Below are 18,431 nucleotides of genomic sequence, written 5' to 3' on the forward strand. Positions count from 1 at the left end.
GAACATAATCTGTTGGTGCTTTATCAAAACCGCATCATACAATACCTTAAAAATTAATAGGACAAGTAAATAAACAGATTAAGAGACATAGAAGTCCAATTTCAAAATAAAACATATTGGACATGGCCACTAATAGGACAAGAAAAAAAAGATGGGACCGTCTGATGTAAAGCCAGATGATGTTTCTAACGTCTGTAAAATCACCAGTAGGTAAATGCACAATAAAGGCATTGATTCGTCATGTAGCTGTCACATAAAATATATTTAATATTGAGTGTGACAGCCTGAATGAATCTAGCAGTCAAGCAGCCACCCAAGAAATCAGTTATCAATGCACTTAAAGTGTAATCACTCAACATCTGTCACATGGCTTGTTTTATGGATGATATTCTCCTGCTGGTAAACCAAGAAATGACAAACAGGGAAAGCTCTAAAGTGTTTTTTTTACTAAAAAAAAAGTTGGGTAGAATTGAGTTAGGTGATGTAATTCTGAAGTTTTAAGTTTAAATAAATGAATCAAACAAACAAAAGAAACCAAAAGGATACGCAACGGAGAGCTGACAGGCACTTGCTGCTGTTTAAGAAAATTCTCACACTGTTTAAGGAGCTGAATTAGATCTTGTTCACTGTTGCTGGTTAAAATACTTAGATGTCTACCATACCTGGGAAAAAACAGAAACAATTATACATAGTATTATAGATGATAGGATGATGACTTTCCAAAAACATGTATATTGGTTTTCTAGTATTGCCCTTGGATTTGACACAATGCAAAAGTATGGAACGCATAGAACAAATCTGTGCTTTGTTTTATATATATATATATATATATATATATATATATATAAGTTAACCCGTGCATGATACTCATGCATTCTAGTCAAATCAAGCTACTTAAGGTGTTAAAAAGGTTCTTGTCATGCATTTGGGCCATAGCCCAGGCCTCCTCAGGGGAAGAGCGTTACTTCCCGACGTAAGCGCCCTTTTTTAACGTGGTTTTGTCCACATGTCACCACCTCATCATTCTTCTTCATCACCTCATCCTTCATTTTCATCGCCACATCTATCCAGATGTCTATCCAGACACAGGGATCTCTTTCAGCGGTCCTGAGTATCACACTCCTCTCACTCTGTCACCCCCGGCAACCACTCCCCACTGTCACCCCCGGCAACCACCAACCACTCCCAACTGTCACTTCTCCTTCAAGAAATATATATATATATTTTTTAAATCTTTATAAACACTTTTAACAATTAACAAATTAAATTAACAAATTAAAAACATCTTAGTATACCAAATTTCACCCCTTTCTGAATTTTTTTTTCTCACACACACTAAGAATTTAGTAGGTCAGTGTATAACTCCGCCCACCAGGTGGCGCTGCAGCTTGGTTTTATTTTTTACACACACACACACACAGACAGACTAACACACGCCACTAAGCATTTATATTATAGATATAGATATAGATATATATATATATATATATATATATATATATATATATATATATGAAATGAAAACAAAGCAATTTCTACTATATAAATGCCTAGTGGCGTGTGTGAAAAAAAAACAAAAACCAAGCTGGGCAGAGTTATACACTGACCTATATATTTCTTGAAGGAGAAGTGACAGTTGGGAGTGGTTGGTGGTTGCCGGGGGTGACAGTGGGGAGTTTTTAGCACCTTAATTAGCTTGATGAGGGATGTGGCGATGAAGATGAAGAATGAGGTGATGGAGAAAAATGATGAGGTGGTGACATGTGGACAAAACCACGTTAAAAAAGGGAGCTTGCGTCGGGAAGTAACGCTCTTCCCCTGAGGAGGCATGGGCTAGGCCCAAATGCATGACAAGAACCTTTCTAACACCTTAAGTAGCTTGATTTGACTAGAATGCATGAGTATCATGCGCGGGTTAACTTGTATTTCATAAAAGGTGCAGGTGGGAATGGACAAACCAATAACTTAAGGTCTTATGACAGTGGAAATCAACTGTATTGGTTATAGAATAAGGAATCGAATTGTAATGAGTGACTGTATATTTTTACCCACAAGCCCCCAATTGCCACTTGTACCTTTGAAGTCAATCCTACTGTTCACATGTTCTAAGACTTCATTATCTAGCCAGTATGTGACCTGACAGAACAGCACATCTATTATGTACCTCTTGATTAGAGATATTAGTAATAGTAGTATTAGTAGATAGTTTGTAAGTTTTGTACCTGTATAAATAGTAGTCAATTGTGCAGTTTTAAAAATGAAAGCAAACTAATTGCCTGTTATGTCTTTGCATTTTCTACAATTCTTTAGATCACCAACATTTGCAGGCTTCTTGAACATTTTCTTAGCAAGTCGTAGGCAATTCCCTCTTGTACATGGTTTTGAGGCTCTCCACAGCACATTATAACAAGATACATAAATATGTTTTTAAGATTCTGCACAGCATTTCTCTTGTGGTTAAAATGTTATTTTTACCAACTGTAAGCACTCTAGCATTAAACCCCTCTCTTTTTCTAAAGTTGTGAGGCATGTAATGAGAAAAAAATACAAAACCATTTGATATTATATTTACCTAATAACCATTTGTACACCTAGTTGCTGGAATGGAAAGAGACTTTCATTCTGTATTATCTGTGCATCTAGAGAAAAATAAAAAAGGTTTTAGAGTTTTACTCGTCAAGACATGGCAAATTGTGCTGTTAGTCACAAATATTGTTCTCTATTATCACTAAACTGTGATGGTTTTGTCTGCATATGGTGTGATGAAAGAAGTGGTTAACTTCTCTCTAACAATGCCGTGCCTCGTTACACACAAGAAATGGACTTTAGGCAGGAGTACTTTTTTTACTCCTTTTGTTCACCCAGATCGCCTGCCAAGATGGAACCAACAGTACAACTGTAATACAACAGTAATCGAGCATCAACTTCATTATTTTTTTTCTCCACTATGAAACAGAGTACCCTGCTGATTTTTTTGTGGTAGTAATGTATACCTTTTTTAAAGCCCCCCCCCTCCAAAAAAAAAGAAAAAAAAGAAAAATGGGATCCCTGATGTTGATTGAACCCAGCGTTTTTAATTCTATTAGAAAAACGTGCGATTTTGCCGTAACGCAAAACATATGGCAGATAAAGTAATTTGGTTTGGATTTTTGGATGCGGGAGGAAGAGTTACCTTAGGGGTCCAAATTTTGTGGTGATTCCTTAATAAATACCTGTGATACTTCAAATAAACTGGATAAAGAAGCCGTGATTAGTAAATTATTTAATAAATTGAAAAATCAATATTTAATCAACTAATTGTCAGACAGTCGAGATATTTGGCAGAAATAGTTGTTTTGACATCCTCTCTTAACGAAAAAAATTTCGAACAAATCTGAGATGGGTGGTGGACACCCCTGGTTGAACTGACATGGAATGACCCAGCACTGAATATCAGCGACTAGATGACAAAGGTGTCAAAGTGCATTAAGAAGCACCAACAATTAGCCCCCTCCCCCTCAAAAAGGCACTAGGGACAATAAAAAATGTTTAATATATACAATTGGTTAAAAACTAGAAAAAGCTTCTTAACAAACACCAGCAAATCCTCACTTATATAAGTTCAGAGAGGATTATTAAGACCTAAATCCTCTCTCTATTTTAGAAATACCTAACAAAATGTGTTTTTAGAAAGTAAAAAAAAACAGAAAAAACAAAACAAAACAAAACAGTACAATATGGAGAAAAGCTTACAGAAGATTTAATGCACTGTAAAAGTTTATATATCACACTACAATGCAAAGAGCATATAGCACAAGCAACTCTTTAATGCTAATAATGGTAACAATGTTATTGCTACAATATCATTTCTAGCACTACAGTAGCACTTGAACTGTACAGATTCTTGCAGTACCGACCCTGATGGAGAGTGAGACCATACAAACTCCTCACAGATAAGGCCATGGTCAGCTAAACTTTGGGTTTCTTTACTTGCACTATTGGGATATGCTTCTTCCTAATCACAGACTGATTTGTAGACTGGTGAAAAAAAGGTGAGACTGTTGTCTGGACACTACAAGTGTTTGGATATTCTCTTTGCCACTCTGACTTATAGGAGAAAGTTAAATGGCTGTTCGTGATTTTATAAGATCGCATAGTATACCTGTGAAATCCCTAACAATTTCATTAACACCTAACAATCTGGTATCAATGTTCAAAATAAGCCTATAAAGGTGCGTTTAAAACTAGCTTGATATCTTTAATTACCAGCTGGTTTTGTATATGTATGTGTAATATACATTTTTATTTATGCATGCTTTGAAATAAATTGCTATTATTAGATTCTGTGGGGCATATTCAATTGGCCGCGTTACTGTCAAAAGTAACGCAGCTTGCGCGTAATTACCGTTATTACGGTACCTTTAACGCCAGCTTTCTGCTCGCAGCTCAGGGAGCAAGCTGAAATCCGGTAATAACGGTAATACTTTTAACGCCGCGTTACTTTTACGAGTAACATAGCTAATTGAATATGCCCCTATGATAGTTATGTTTTATTAAGTGCAAGTGTAGCCAATTTTTCTTTTTTCACTATGGGATCCTGCCTGCAACAGACACATAAGTATTCAAATGCAGAGAATATGACATGTGTGTTAATGTGTGAAAGACAAATATTGAAATGTGTTCAGGGTGTTTTTCTAGCCTTAATTTTCAAAGTAGCACATTGTTACTAAAACATCATCACCGATAAATAGATACACACACACACACACACAGCTGTACTATTTTAACTTTTTGAAAAAGATGTTTGTCTTATATATATATATATATATATATATATATATATATATATATATATATATATATATATATATATATATATATATAATGTAATTCATCTTTCATTGATGCTTCAACTTTTAATAGTAAATGAATCTATTTTATTATTAAGGGTAGTGTTACATGTAAAGATTTTCATTGTCCAAGCTAAATAGATTCATTTTGCAGAAATCACCTTTGCATTCCTCTCACATTCTTTATTCTAGATGGCTGACATTTCCCCAATGTTCCCTTAAATGTTTGCACACAAATAATTTATTCTCTGTCCCCTTGCATTTCCATCAAAAGCAAGACATTACTTTGTGTGTCAGAAACTATATTATATATTTTATAAATATGAGACACATTTAAGAGTAGGTCAATTGTGGTCACAATGATGAATGACTTTTGGAAGAAAAAGGGATTTTAAAACACATAAAAAAATAAACTGCTGGCATTACATTAAAGCTGATAATAACATTATTAGGCCAATACAGAAATATACAAATCATTAACATTAATTTAGTGACACAATAGCAGCATAACTATAAGCCACAGAGAATTTTAACAAATTCTATTTACTGCAAATAAACAAATAAGTTTGGTAATTGTAGGATTAATTGTAGCAACAGAGCTGCAGATCAAAATATACTAAATACTTTCAAATGTGTCCTGCGTTCACAGTGTAGTCCTGGATTTTCACCCTGAAAACCTTTAAGCTGCAAAATATTTATTTTTTTAAATCAAAAATCAAACTAAGAAATTTCTATATGTATGTTAATATGTTTGGCACCTAAAGCAAGAATGAGATGACTTGTGTCAAATGAGCACACTTCATGTCACATTAGAACATTAAGGGCTAGATTTACTAAGCTGCGGGTTTGAAAAAGTGGGGATGTTGCCTATAGCAACCAATCAGATTCTAGCTGTCATTTTGTAGAAGGTACTAAATAAATGAAAGCTAGAATCTGATTGGTTGCTATAGGCAACATTCCCAATTTTTCAAACCCGCAGCTTAGTAAATCTAGCCCTAAGTCTGGGTACACACACAGAAAATTTCACCACATGCAAAATCGTTAATGATTTTACGAACGACTGAAAGTCCAGATCAGCAAGCCGATGTGTAAACACTATATATGTTTTACCTTCAGATCTGTGCTCTTCATCTGTCATAACCATCGGCCGAGAAAATAGTTACACTGTAAACTCTATGGAGATCTGCCAACACTGATGGTCATGAGTGCACACACACTTCAGAATTTGCCCGACATTGTTCCATCATTTATAGAGATTTTTAGTCCTTTTTTAATATATCAAATCTAGACAATGAGCTTTGGAATGCTAAAACATGATAGCGGGAGGGTACACACTAATGCAATATTGAACCTAACGGTCGTCTATCATGTGATTGTGTAGCTAGCCTAATACAGATCAGCAATGTTACTGTCCTTGATCTAAAATGTAATCGCACCAGGGCCTAATCGGTTATAACCATATTGGCGGTCGGCCAATGACCGTCGCTTCTCCTCCACCCTGATCACCTCATACCACTCCAGAATCCAAGACTTCTCCCGTGCTGCCCCTCTTCATTGGGGCGACCTCCCTTGCTCCATCCGACTGTTCCCTAATTTGGGCTCCTTCAAACAGGCACTCAAAACTAATTTTTTCCTCAAAGCCTACCAGCCACCTCCTAATCTTCTATCCATACTTGATTACCTTACCCTCTCTTTCCCCCCTCTCTTGGGCTTGATTTCCTCCTCTAACTCCCTTTGTGCCTCCTGTCTGTTTACACTCCCTCAAGGATGTAAGCTCTTAGATTAGCTTTAATGTAATGGCAGTAATTAATTTCCTTATGTATTTTTCTTCTACACGTTATACATCATTGTGATCACAATTGTTCAACTTTAAAATGTATATAAGATAATCAATTACTAAAAGTGTAGTTTGTTTGGGAGATAAAAAAAGCACATTCTTGGGAAAAACATAGGTCTATCCTGAAACGAAGTCAGCTTTGTAGGATGTGGGGTTTAAATTATGGGAGATGGTGCAGACTGAAAATACTTTATGGAATACCTGATTTTGTAATGCAATGCAGGAACCTTTTATTAATTTAAAAAGTATGCAAATCAGGAAGAAATACATTGACAATTACCTCTTATTTGCAAGTATTTCCTTGATACATCAAATACATTTGAGACCTTGTTATACACAGAAGGCATTAAGCATAACAATCACAAACATGCTTATGGAACAGAGTGAAAAACATTTTGAAAGCTCTTAATCAGGTGGTAGTTTTAATTGAGTTAGCGATAGGTTGTTCCAGAAATGGGGAGGCTGGTATGAGAAAGCAGAAGGAAAGTCTGTCTTCATTGATAAATGCAGTAAACCATACCTCCCAACATTTGGGTAGACGGCATCGGGACAGGGGACTTGGTCACATCACAAGGTGAGAGTATCCACACACTAATGGGGCATGACCACAACACAAGCCATGCCTGGATTCTCTCCCATCCACACACCTTCATAGCTGCCATTGCTGGTCTGCCATGCAGCGCAAGACAATACTTATCAACTTTCCCAACGATTGGGACAGTTGGGAGGTATGAGTAAAGTGCTGGGGTAACAAATATATTCAGGGATTTGGGCATATTGTCCAGAAAGCTTTTTAAAGCTTTTTAAAGATAAACATACAAAGTATACTCTACATCTGGACTCTAGGGACAGCTAATTTAGATATGAAAATATGTCACAATGGTGACATGTTCCAATCAGATTGTAGTTTTTCGGGCCAGAGAAGTTTAGACTGTGTAGACACAAGACAGTATCTTAAGGGGCTAAAAGGATCTGAAATGTACACCACTGAAGGTGGAGGAAAACAGAAGTTTTCTAATCGCTTCTACCAAGTTTCTTACTTCTTCTAGATGTAAATAATACATATATCAGGGACCAACCACAACCAATTAGACCAGAAAGTATGTGGCCTTCTCAAAAAAATATGTAGATATGAACATTGAACACTGGTGTAGGACAGTGACCAGCAAATAATAGTGTTAAAAAGTTTTGAAGTACAATAACAAAAAGTAGCAGCAGTGACCAAGTTAAGGAATGTAATTTGACTGGCTAACTAAAGCAGGGTCTGCTGTGCCTTAGGACATCAAACATTACATTCACATGTCTAAAACCTTCTTCAGTCTTAATTTCCAGCGTATGGTAAAAAATAAAATGGGAAAATGATTTCTAGGTACTCAAGAGTACAAATAAGTCAGCCATCTGTGACTTTAAAACAGAAGGGGCTTATTTATCTCTACATTTGTGCTCATGAACACAGTAGAGTGATGTTTATTAGGCCATAAATGGACAGCTACATTAGTACCGCTACATGAAGAAAAAGGATTTGATTTATTATAATCAAGCTAGTAGTCTTCTGGCACGAATGTTCAATTTAATGCTATTTTTTAGCTCAAAACTTTAGAAATATATTGATGGCTCATGACACATTTTGCAGCTTTGATATACAACAGTATTCAAGACAAAAGCTGTGACATATTAATCTTCTAAACAACTGAAAGCCAGTTTTTCTTGGCTGGCAAAAGGAAGCCATTTCTGAGCTGTCATTTACCGGCAATATGTTACACATACAGTAAGGAAAAAAAGAACCACAAAGTCTATAACAAGTAAAATAAAACCAATGACATACTACACAAACGAACGAAAATAAAATGTGAAAATGTTTACCAGTCTATGAAAGCGGTTTTGATAGGGAATGTTGGAATGGGAAAATTCCATCACTAGTATGTTTTGCTGAAGGATGTGATAAAAGTTTGACATTTACATTATAATATAGATGGCTATACAGCAGTGGTCGAATTGGAAATGTAGAAGTGGTAGTATGGAAATTCAGAAGTGGCTGTATGAAAAATGTAATGTAAATGTAAGTGAATGGAATTTTAAAGTTTTACAATGAAGGCTGTAGGAGAAATGGTGATATGGTGTACATCTCCACTTCCACCACTGTTATACAGAGAAAAAAAGCAATTTGTCAGACCAAGCTGAGGAATGTTACGAATGGTACAAAACATCAAACAAAAAGATCATTCTACATAACTACCAGACCTGCAATGAAGTAAAAGTGAATTAAAGAGTTATTTTAGCTTTAATTGTGTACTTTTTTTTATAGAAATAAGTTGTATATGTATGCTGACATTAAATAGGAGTGTTTAAATACCTCTAATTCCAGTGAACTCCTACCATCCTGACTTCTGGGAGGTTGACCCCATCACTGCAATGAGCAGGTAGGATGCCAACTGATATTTGTGTGCAAGGCAATGAAGGGTTTTTTTTTTTAGGAAAGATGAAAGGGGTTGGGTGTGGTCTAGCACTTCAAATGTTTTAGGCATGCCCTTGATTTATGTGCATAAGCCTGTGTAGAGGGTGCACAGATTAAGGTGTGGGCAAAGGTGGTCCATTTAATGGAAGTAATGACTACAACAGGGAAACACAATGGCTGCTTTAATCAGGCAGCCACAATACATAATAGATGTCCAAAACAGAGCTGCTGTGCAAGCCCAGCCGCAGCAATTCCTTCCGTGTTTCTTTGCAGACTCCATAGGCGAGTCACACTTAGGGAAAAAGACTCTTCTACATACATATGCTTCATTAATATATGTCTTTAATCATAATGTGTGTGCACTACTGTGTGGCATAATATGAACTGGGGGCATTACCACGTGGCATAATATGAACTGGAGGTACTACCGTGTGGCATAATACGAACTGGAGGCACTACCACGTGGCATAATATGAACTGGGAGTATTACTGGGTGGCATAACATGAACGGAGATCACTTCTACACCTCACCCCCACCCCTAGACGGTTCTGGACATACCCTTCTGGTGGCGCGCAGAAGTGCAGAGTATCCCTCTATATATTTCCCTGGATAGGTATGCACCTATGTTATGTGGCCTACACCAATGTAACATGTCCACACCCCCCAGCATGATATAACCATGATCCTCTACAGTGGCATGCTGCTGCATAGCCTGTCCTGAATTACAAAATTGAAATGTTGGTAGGTATTTGTTTCGCTTAACGCTAATAACAATACTCCATAATAAAAGTAGCATTCACAGTTGAAAATACTGTTAACATTTCTTTTTTGTAATTCAAAGCATCAAAATGAGAAAAAAATTAACAAATGTTGTATTGAACTTGCTGGGTTTTATTGTTTTGCAGGTAAACACTGAAATAGTTTTTATTACAAAAAAAAAGTTTTCAAGCAAATTTCATAATAAATTTCAGATAACTACAATTAATTTCTAAGTTACATTGCATATTGAAAACATTTTAAAAATATTTTTTCATGGCATCTTTAATTTTTCATTAATAGAATTTGACAACAATTACAGAGATGTTATGCAACAACAAAAAAAAATCTAAAAAATCTAACTTATACTAAAATAATTACAGATGTTTTATAAAATATGATGTGATTATTACTCCAAGAAATATTTCCAACATTTTTATTCCATTTCTAGTTTTTGTTATTTTCACAGAATAACACCTATTGGGGCATATTAAATTCTTCAGATTCCCCGCCGCGTTAAAACTACTACCGTTATTACGGTAATAGTTAGCTGGATTTCAGCTCGCGGCTCAGGGAGCTGCGAGCTGAAATCCAGCGAGAAAACTACCGTAATAACGTTTTTTTTCGCACACTATTACCGTAATACCGGTAATTGTGCGCGGAGCGCGAGATTTTCGACGTTTACGCCGACAATGGAATATGCCCCATTTTGTTCCAAAAGGGTTCATGACATATTCAACAAAAGAGGAAACATTTAATATTAGCACAGGAGAGCAAAAGAGTAAATTAAATATTATTTTTATTAGTTAAGAATACATGTACAATCCAAAATATTTTAAAAATATGCTGCTTCAATAAATCTATATACAAATTAAATATAATGCCATCCTAATCAATCTGATTACTTTTATAAAATCTTTAAATCAATTAGAAAGCGAAAGGAACAATTGTAATTATTTTCCTTATCAGATCCTATGTATAGTACCTGAGTAGCTGAAACTCTTAACTCACTGTTCTCACCTACATATATGCCGCAACAAAAATGGCTTATGTGTTATTTTTCAAAAAACTGTGCTAGAAAAATTAAACTTAAATCACAGAAAATAACTTTGAACCCTTTTAAGGTTATGTTCAGAAATGCCCTTTTTGTCCTATTTTGAAAATACTATAGGCTTTGTTGGAAGTATGTAAAAACAGGCTCCCATTTATAGAATCCCATTCAAGTGAATGAAGAGGCTTTTTATGGATGTATCCTATAGTTAACGAATAAAAAGCCTGCATCTGTGTGCACTTTTATATATATTACCACAACTCAACTATGCTTACAAATACCATAGAGGAAATAACAACACTTCTCTAGGCCTCAATCACAGATTGACTTTATGAATGATGCTATTATAAAAAAAACATTTTTTTTATCTCAATTATTATAATCAGTGATTTTAATACTTAAAGATTTCTTAGCTCGAAAACAGTTTGCTGTAAAGTGGCACATAGCATAATGATAAGATTTTGGAAAGCTGTCACATCGAACAAATGCTTGGTAAAAAAAATAAAAATGAAAGCTTTTATTGTTGGAAGTATACATTTAAGACTGATTTAATCAAACGTATATATGCTCTAGCTTAGCTTGAAAATGATTCCACTTTCTCACATTCATACACTATCAGTGTCAATGAAATTGCAAAGTAATTATCTGATAAACCTTTTAACGGAAAATCCTTCAAGTGGGAACTTATTCTAGCTCTGAATTTGTAAGACTACAATAAACCACATTTACCAAAGGCAACTTCTGCATATATGAGAGCATCAGTGTCATGTGTCACATGTTTAACAAAAGATAAGTTGTCATAATGCCATAAAATGTATTAAATGGGAAACATAGGTTGCAGATGTATTAAAATACTGCATGAACACCTGAATTAATTTTCAGCAGTAATACTTTTTAACCATAATTAATGCATATTTGTATTGCATCTAAAGCATCTTTATTTGTGTGATATTTTAAAAGCATGTTATTACACATAATAAACAACAACTAGTTAGTTGTCTACTGCAAATATTAATCATTTCTTCATCTTATATGGATATGTTTAGGTTATTTTTTATTATTTTTATTCATATATCTCTGTAACATATTAAGCATTTTACTCATCTAATTTAAACATGTTCTTATTGTTTTCCAAGGTGAAGAATGAATATGTCATGCACTGTGTATAGAACGAGGACTACACATGTTCATCAATCTGCTCAATTTTTCCTATATTCAACAACGTATATTGTGAGAGTTTCAGATTTCTGCCATGTTTCATGCTTAAGGGTAACAGAGCACTACAGTAATTTACTTTCCCCCCAAATTTTATTATGTACTCCCATTGGAATACGAAGCAGATGGAACACTTTGTTATTCTAATTTTAACATTCCTCAGGGTCTGAAAGTCTGCAAGATTAACATAACCATTGCTTTTTAAGGAGTAGACAAATCATTTCTTTAACAGGTAACAGATTATTAGCATAGTTTACAATACAACCATATAACAAAATGCAGTTAAATATATAAAATTGTGCTAAATTTAGCATTACTAAAAGTGTCTCATGAATGGTTGACAATTGCCATGCCTCTGTATTATGTACAATGCATAATGCGTGTTATATTTTGCAGTTAATGTTTTAAGTCTGGGAGTCTCTGCACTTAATGCGTTTGGATTACCCCTAAACAATTGTATTAGTATGGTTGTAAAGATTGTTATGAATGTTTTTATGAAACTTGGATGTATTCAAATAAATGTGTACATCTACTTATTCTTAAAGAGTTAATAGTATGTAGAAGGAATAGTCTGCTCAAGTTGGTTTCTAACAAAGAGGGAGATAAGACACATTCTTGTTTTGCTTGTGCCTGACAGTACCATCTTTGAGAAAACCAAATGAAGCCAGATGCAATGTGGACCTCTGCAAAGTCAAGCTCTGTTTAGGGAGGAGTCCGAAAAAGGGTATGTTACTAAAATCTGACCAGTAACAAGAAAGGTATATATAAGACTGTTTAAAATGCATTGTTAGAGTGCTGACCCCATGCTGTATGTCTGAATAAAGGAACTAACATTTGGATCTTTGGCTTATGCTTTATAACTTTATAATGTTAGGTAAATTCTAGCTATAACAGTGTATTTCATGGTTGTCCCGTGAATTGATCTGAGGAGATCACGTGACACCCACATCCAGGGATGTAGCAGTCTCTTTGGGCAGGAAAATCTGTTGCCTTAGTGTCTCCTGGCCAACTGTGGATTTACTCTTTAAGCAAAGAGAATTCTAATTCTAATTCCTTTATAAGTCATCTAAAATTTACCTAACTTACATATTCCTTTCACAGTCTAGCGCAGTGTTGGCTAATCTGTGACACTCCAGGTGTTGTGAAACTACAAGTTCCAGCAGGCTTTTCCAATATTTAGCAGCTTATTGCTGGGAGGGTATGCTGGGACTTGTAGTTTCACAACACCTGGAGTGTCACAGGTTAGCCTACACTCATTTAGCCAATGCCTGGCCAACCTGTGGCTCTGCAGGCACTGTGAAACTACAAGTCCCAGCATGCATTTGCCAGTAGATAGCTGACATGACATGCTGGCACTTATAGTTTCACAACACCTGGAGAGCCACAGGTTGGCCAGGAATGATCTAGCAGAACCCACCCAGTTTGCAAACTTTCAGTGCTGCAATGGCTTCTTATACCAGCACTGCCACACAAGAAAAGTTTACACTCAAGCTATTCTGTGTCCGTTTCTAACACTGGCACTTAATGGACAAAGGTGCAGCTATGTACAGTCATCATCAGCTTTAGAAATTGACATATTGTGGTTTGAACCGCCTTTTCTCTAGGTTCTCGATCTGTTATCAAGAAGCATTGTGGTGCTGATGGAGAGTGTGGAACTGTTAGGTTCCCTGGTATCAATCATTACTTTTTAAGAATGATGGATTGTGGTTACACAATAACTCATGTTAGCCATGAAGAATGAAATGTATTGCATACAAGCTCATAAATTAGAGTGGCGTTGCTATAATAGTTGGGTGTGAATAAACCATTGTTCACTTCAACACAAGTGCTGGATGCAATCTGGTATTTGTGCTGCAACATTTCATTAAGGTAAGTAACGTGAACAAAATGTGCTTTTATGACTCCTCCTCTTATGCCCCCCTGTCAGTACAGTTTTTCAAATGAGAACCTTTAAAGATTATACACTACAACTCTGTTACTTGATTTTCGTTGGAAATGTCACAGGAATGCCTTTATTGTAAAATCTTGTTAAATGCACATTAAAAAATGTGAAATGTTTTAGAACTGTAGCTCTTATGTTAGCAATTACAATGCATTGTAGTTCTGTTTGTTTTCATTTTGCTGTTTTAATAAATATTACATTAATATCCTTTATTAAATAAGACTAATAAGAACTCAATATCTGTTTCCAAAATTTCCTTTAATAAGTCTGATGATATTTTATTACGATGCAATTAGAATAAAAAAAGTATTCATCTTACCTTTACATTCAGAGCGATCAAATACACAATTAGCAGGAATTTCACAAAGGTGGGAAATGTATTTGTCTAATAATTCTCCATACACTGCAGAAAAGCAAAAGAAATACAAATCCACAAACATAATTAATTAATACCAATTTAGGCATGCATATGTAACACTCACAATTTCTTTTGAAATTAGCATTTTACTACTTTCATGGCTAAATTATTAATTTTGTCTTCTGGAATGTGCAAGTAATCCTGGCAAGAGACACATAATTAGCATGACAATTACGCTATCGAGGACAAGATGACACTGTCATGCTGAAAACCATGAATGTCACCCTTTCTTAATGTGGAGCGCACTAATATTCAGCCAAAAATAATAAAGATGTAGAAAGACTGAGAAAAATGTGGAGAAATATGAATTTATTTAACAAACAAAAAAACAACGGCTAGTTGATAAATATTTAGGGGATGTCCAACAAAGAGGACAGGAGCATGGGGCTGTTATGTTGACATGTCTTTAGTGGGAATAAGCCTCTATTGATTGGAACAGGTATATGGTGGGCATGAAACTAGGCATAAAAGAGTTAAATCCATTTAAGGGTTCTATGCTAACTTTTTATACATAAGCCATACTGTCTGGCCCTCCAAAATAAAAAGGTCCCTAAACATAAAGGAAGTTGCATATTGTATATTATAACAATTTCTTAACATGACTAAAATGAAGTCTTTTACAAGAAATATTATTTTCACTGTATGGACTCAAACTATACTCACATACTTCTATTTTTCTTATGAACTGAATCTATATTTTTTACACTGATATACCATTTTAGCTTTCAAATTTACCAAACCAATTGAAAAATTGAATGCACAGCATAACCATTCAATGAAACTAGGAGAACAATTGCAGATCACAGCATAATGTTATTTCCACAAGACACTCAGTGTGAACAATTTAAGATTGACATTGCCTTGTTTAACACCATGATCTTTTGCTTCTGAATTACAGTATTCATTGCAAATATTTCTACAGCTCCTAATATCATGAAATAAAAATATTGTCTTAAAGTAAGAGTAGTTTAATGGCATGACTATAATTTGCTAGGAAAAAAGCCTGCTAAATCACTTAAAAAAATAATAATAAAAACATAGTAGAACATTTTTTTAAGCTACATGTGCACTGTTTTTTTGTATACTGACTACAAGCATCATAATTTATTAACCCTGCACTGCACAGTGCTGGTGAACTGAAATGATGAGAAAATACTAAACGCTTACTTTGCTTAGAAACAAAAGATAATTATAGTAAAACTTTTTCTTAATTCTGTGCTGAGATATTTCCATGAAGACTGACAGGCACATGACCAACAAAACAGATTTTACATTACTGTAGGCAACAGATTGCCTATGTGAGCCTATGAAATTAATGCAGTTGTTGCAGAACCTTAGGGACACCTTCAACATTATGTCACTCATTCAGTGCTTTAATGACCCAGAGGAAACCCTACATGGACATCTGGTCACTAATATGAAGGAGAAGAAGCCTGCAGCATCTTACTTGTGAATTTGTTGGTTGCTGCTCCTCAATGTCATTGTTAAGCTGGGAGTGTGGTGCTTGGCTGCGAGGAGACAGCAGGGAAGTGCAGAAAAGTGTCATCTATCATGTATGTACATTCAATTAGGAGAAGATTACCATACAAGACTTTCTTAGTTATTTGACCATCTAGTACACATTGGTTATGCCAGTACTAACATCATTAGAGATGCTTAGATGCTACCTTGTAACGGCATGGTGAAAACATCAGTTATTGTGCAGGCCTGGATTTTGGAAAGGTCACATATCATGGTCCTAGGGTGGCAGGGAAGACAATATATTTGATCTTCACATTATTGTTTTTATTTATTTTTTATTCTCTACATTAATAGTTAACTGCTTAGATATTATATTAATTTAACCATGGGTTCAGAAGTGATGCATTATTAATATATGCAGTGAGGGTTGGAATCATTGAGAGCTATGGCTTTGGGGGGAAAGGGATTATGGAGCGAGACATAAATAAGGTCCCTGTTTCAAGACAATGTTATAAAAAACCTTGTGCTCATACCATTGTCTTGCCAGTAGCAGACCAACAGGTGTTCTACATATCAGTTTCTGACTTGGAAGAACAACAATAATGTGCTTCCCATAGCCTGTCATTGCAAGTATGTCTGTGTCTTTTGCATAGATGAATTAAAGATATACAATATTTACCTGCTCCTCTTAAAGCTCCAGGTTTAGATGTAATAGTCTTGCAGAACAGTCTCTTGCAGTTCTCTAGCCAACTTGCTTTTGAATCTGTGTTTCCAAAAGAGAGGAACTTCAAGAGCTCGTGGTCTATGAAAATAAAGGAGTCCACTGGTCAGTGCATCGTTTTGGATTACTTATCATTTACAAATAATAACTTTAAACTAACTTTTATTCCCAGATTATACATTAGTACTCATCCATGCTTACTAAGTTCATGACATAATTAAAATGTGTGCACTAATAAACACCATCATTTATCATGGAGCTACAAAGTACTAGCAAGAGGTATAGAATTCTCAAACACCTCAACATCACACTCTCTTCTAATACAGAACAACACTTTGTTTATGCTTTTTCCTCTCAAAGTAAATACTTTCTGCATATTCATATTTATTAGCACAAAGAGCACAAATGCAAAATAATTACCAGACTTGGCAGAAGATAGATTAAGAGTCTACTCTAGTGTGATTTGGAGAAAAACAAGTTGTATTTATAATGAAGTTATCATTAGGAGGTAAGTAATACAATTACTTATATTTAGATGGCATAGTAAATAAAAAATAAGAGAGAAAATTAGAAGCTTCAGAGTGAGAAACATGCTTATGTTTTATTAATACAGATTGAAAATGTATTTAATGTAGGATGTAGTTACTGATTTTTTTTATCTAAGGCTACAGTCTACATTTTGGCTTCTCTTTTATATTAAAGTTTATAGTTACCAGATACTGTATCAATAAGTCAATGTCTACACATGTATTTTTCTCATTGTAAAATATATTACATAAATTGATACACAGGTGGTATTAAAGTAATGATTGGCACAGCATCACTAAAAGAGCATAAAGAATAGAAGATGACTGTTGCATAAGATATGTTTCATAGCACTAAGCATGTGGTAGAGTGTTGACCGAGTGAGGAATAGTAGACAGGAAATATTTTTTAAATCAATAAAAAGGGAGAGTGTGGGGTTCCCTCTAACCACCTATCCCCCTTTGCCCCTTCCCCTTCCTTCCTTCCCCCCGTACCTTCCCCAAAAATAAAAAAATTATTGCACTTTGTTATATTCGCTGGATAGGTACAATGGTACAAGGTGCACATTTGGAATTGGGGGGAAAAAAAATTCTATCTCAATATTCACTCTGCAGATCATAACTAACTCCCTCTTAGAATGTACTTGGATGTGAAAAATATATTTATATCTTTTCTGTGGTTCTTCTAAGTTTTTTACTTTTCTCACCAGTAATCTTTATATTTTGCAATCCTGGTACTTGGAAATTATGCATGACCTGTATTGTTGTGCTTTATACATATCTGCTGTTATAAATAAAAAGTTTTTAAAAAAAGGGAGAGTGTGCAGTGTTTCATTTGCTACAGTAGTAGGCATTGCAATTAAGATGAATTCTGATAATGATGATAATATGCCCTCAGGTGTAAAGTGTCATAACCTTATAATCATGATACTTTTAAGAAAATTAAGAAAAAATATATAGATGTATTGATAGATATAGTTCTAGCAGAATTATGCGGGACTCAGACTATTTAGCAACCTCTGTTTAAATTAATTTTTGATTATTTTTACTTTCAGCTGTTTTACCACACTTTGTTTACTCTGAAAAAAATAAAAAAGTTAATGTGTCAAGTACTTTTAAAAAAAAGTGGATACAGCTAAATATGACCAGAGATCTTTTTAACACATGCACACACATCTTGCAACACCCTATCAATCCTTGTAATCTGTCTCATGCGTCTTT

At 34.9% G+C, this 18,431-nt stretch overlaps 1 protein-coding gene across 1 annotated transcript in view; it reads right to left on the minus strand.

The window, feature by feature from the left end:
• Positions 1–18,431, minus strand: part of TBC1D32 (TBC1 domain family member 32) — a 200,042-nt gene that overhangs the window by 40,721 nt on the left and 140,890 nt on the right. Inside the window, exons 27-30 of the mRNA XM_075202997.1 lie at positions 16,645–16,767; positions 14,406–14,489; positions 2,573–2,639; positions 547–662 (exon numbers count right to left, since the gene is read on the minus strand). Of these exons, the coding sequence (XP_075059098.1) occupies positions 547–662; positions 2,573–2,639; positions 14,406–14,489; positions 16,645–16,767 (390 nt within the window). The remainder of the gene's footprint in view (positions 1–546; positions 663–2,572; positions 2,640–14,405; positions 14,490–16,644; positions 16,768–18,431) is intronic.

Source organism: Mixophyes fleayi, chromosome 3 (assembly GCF_038048845.1).
Source record: "Mixophyes fleayi isolate aMixFle1 chromosome 3, aMixFle1.hap1, whole genome shotgun sequence".
NCBI lineage: Eukaryota > Metazoa > Chordata > Amphibia > Anura > Limnodynastidae > Mixophyes > Mixophyes fleayi.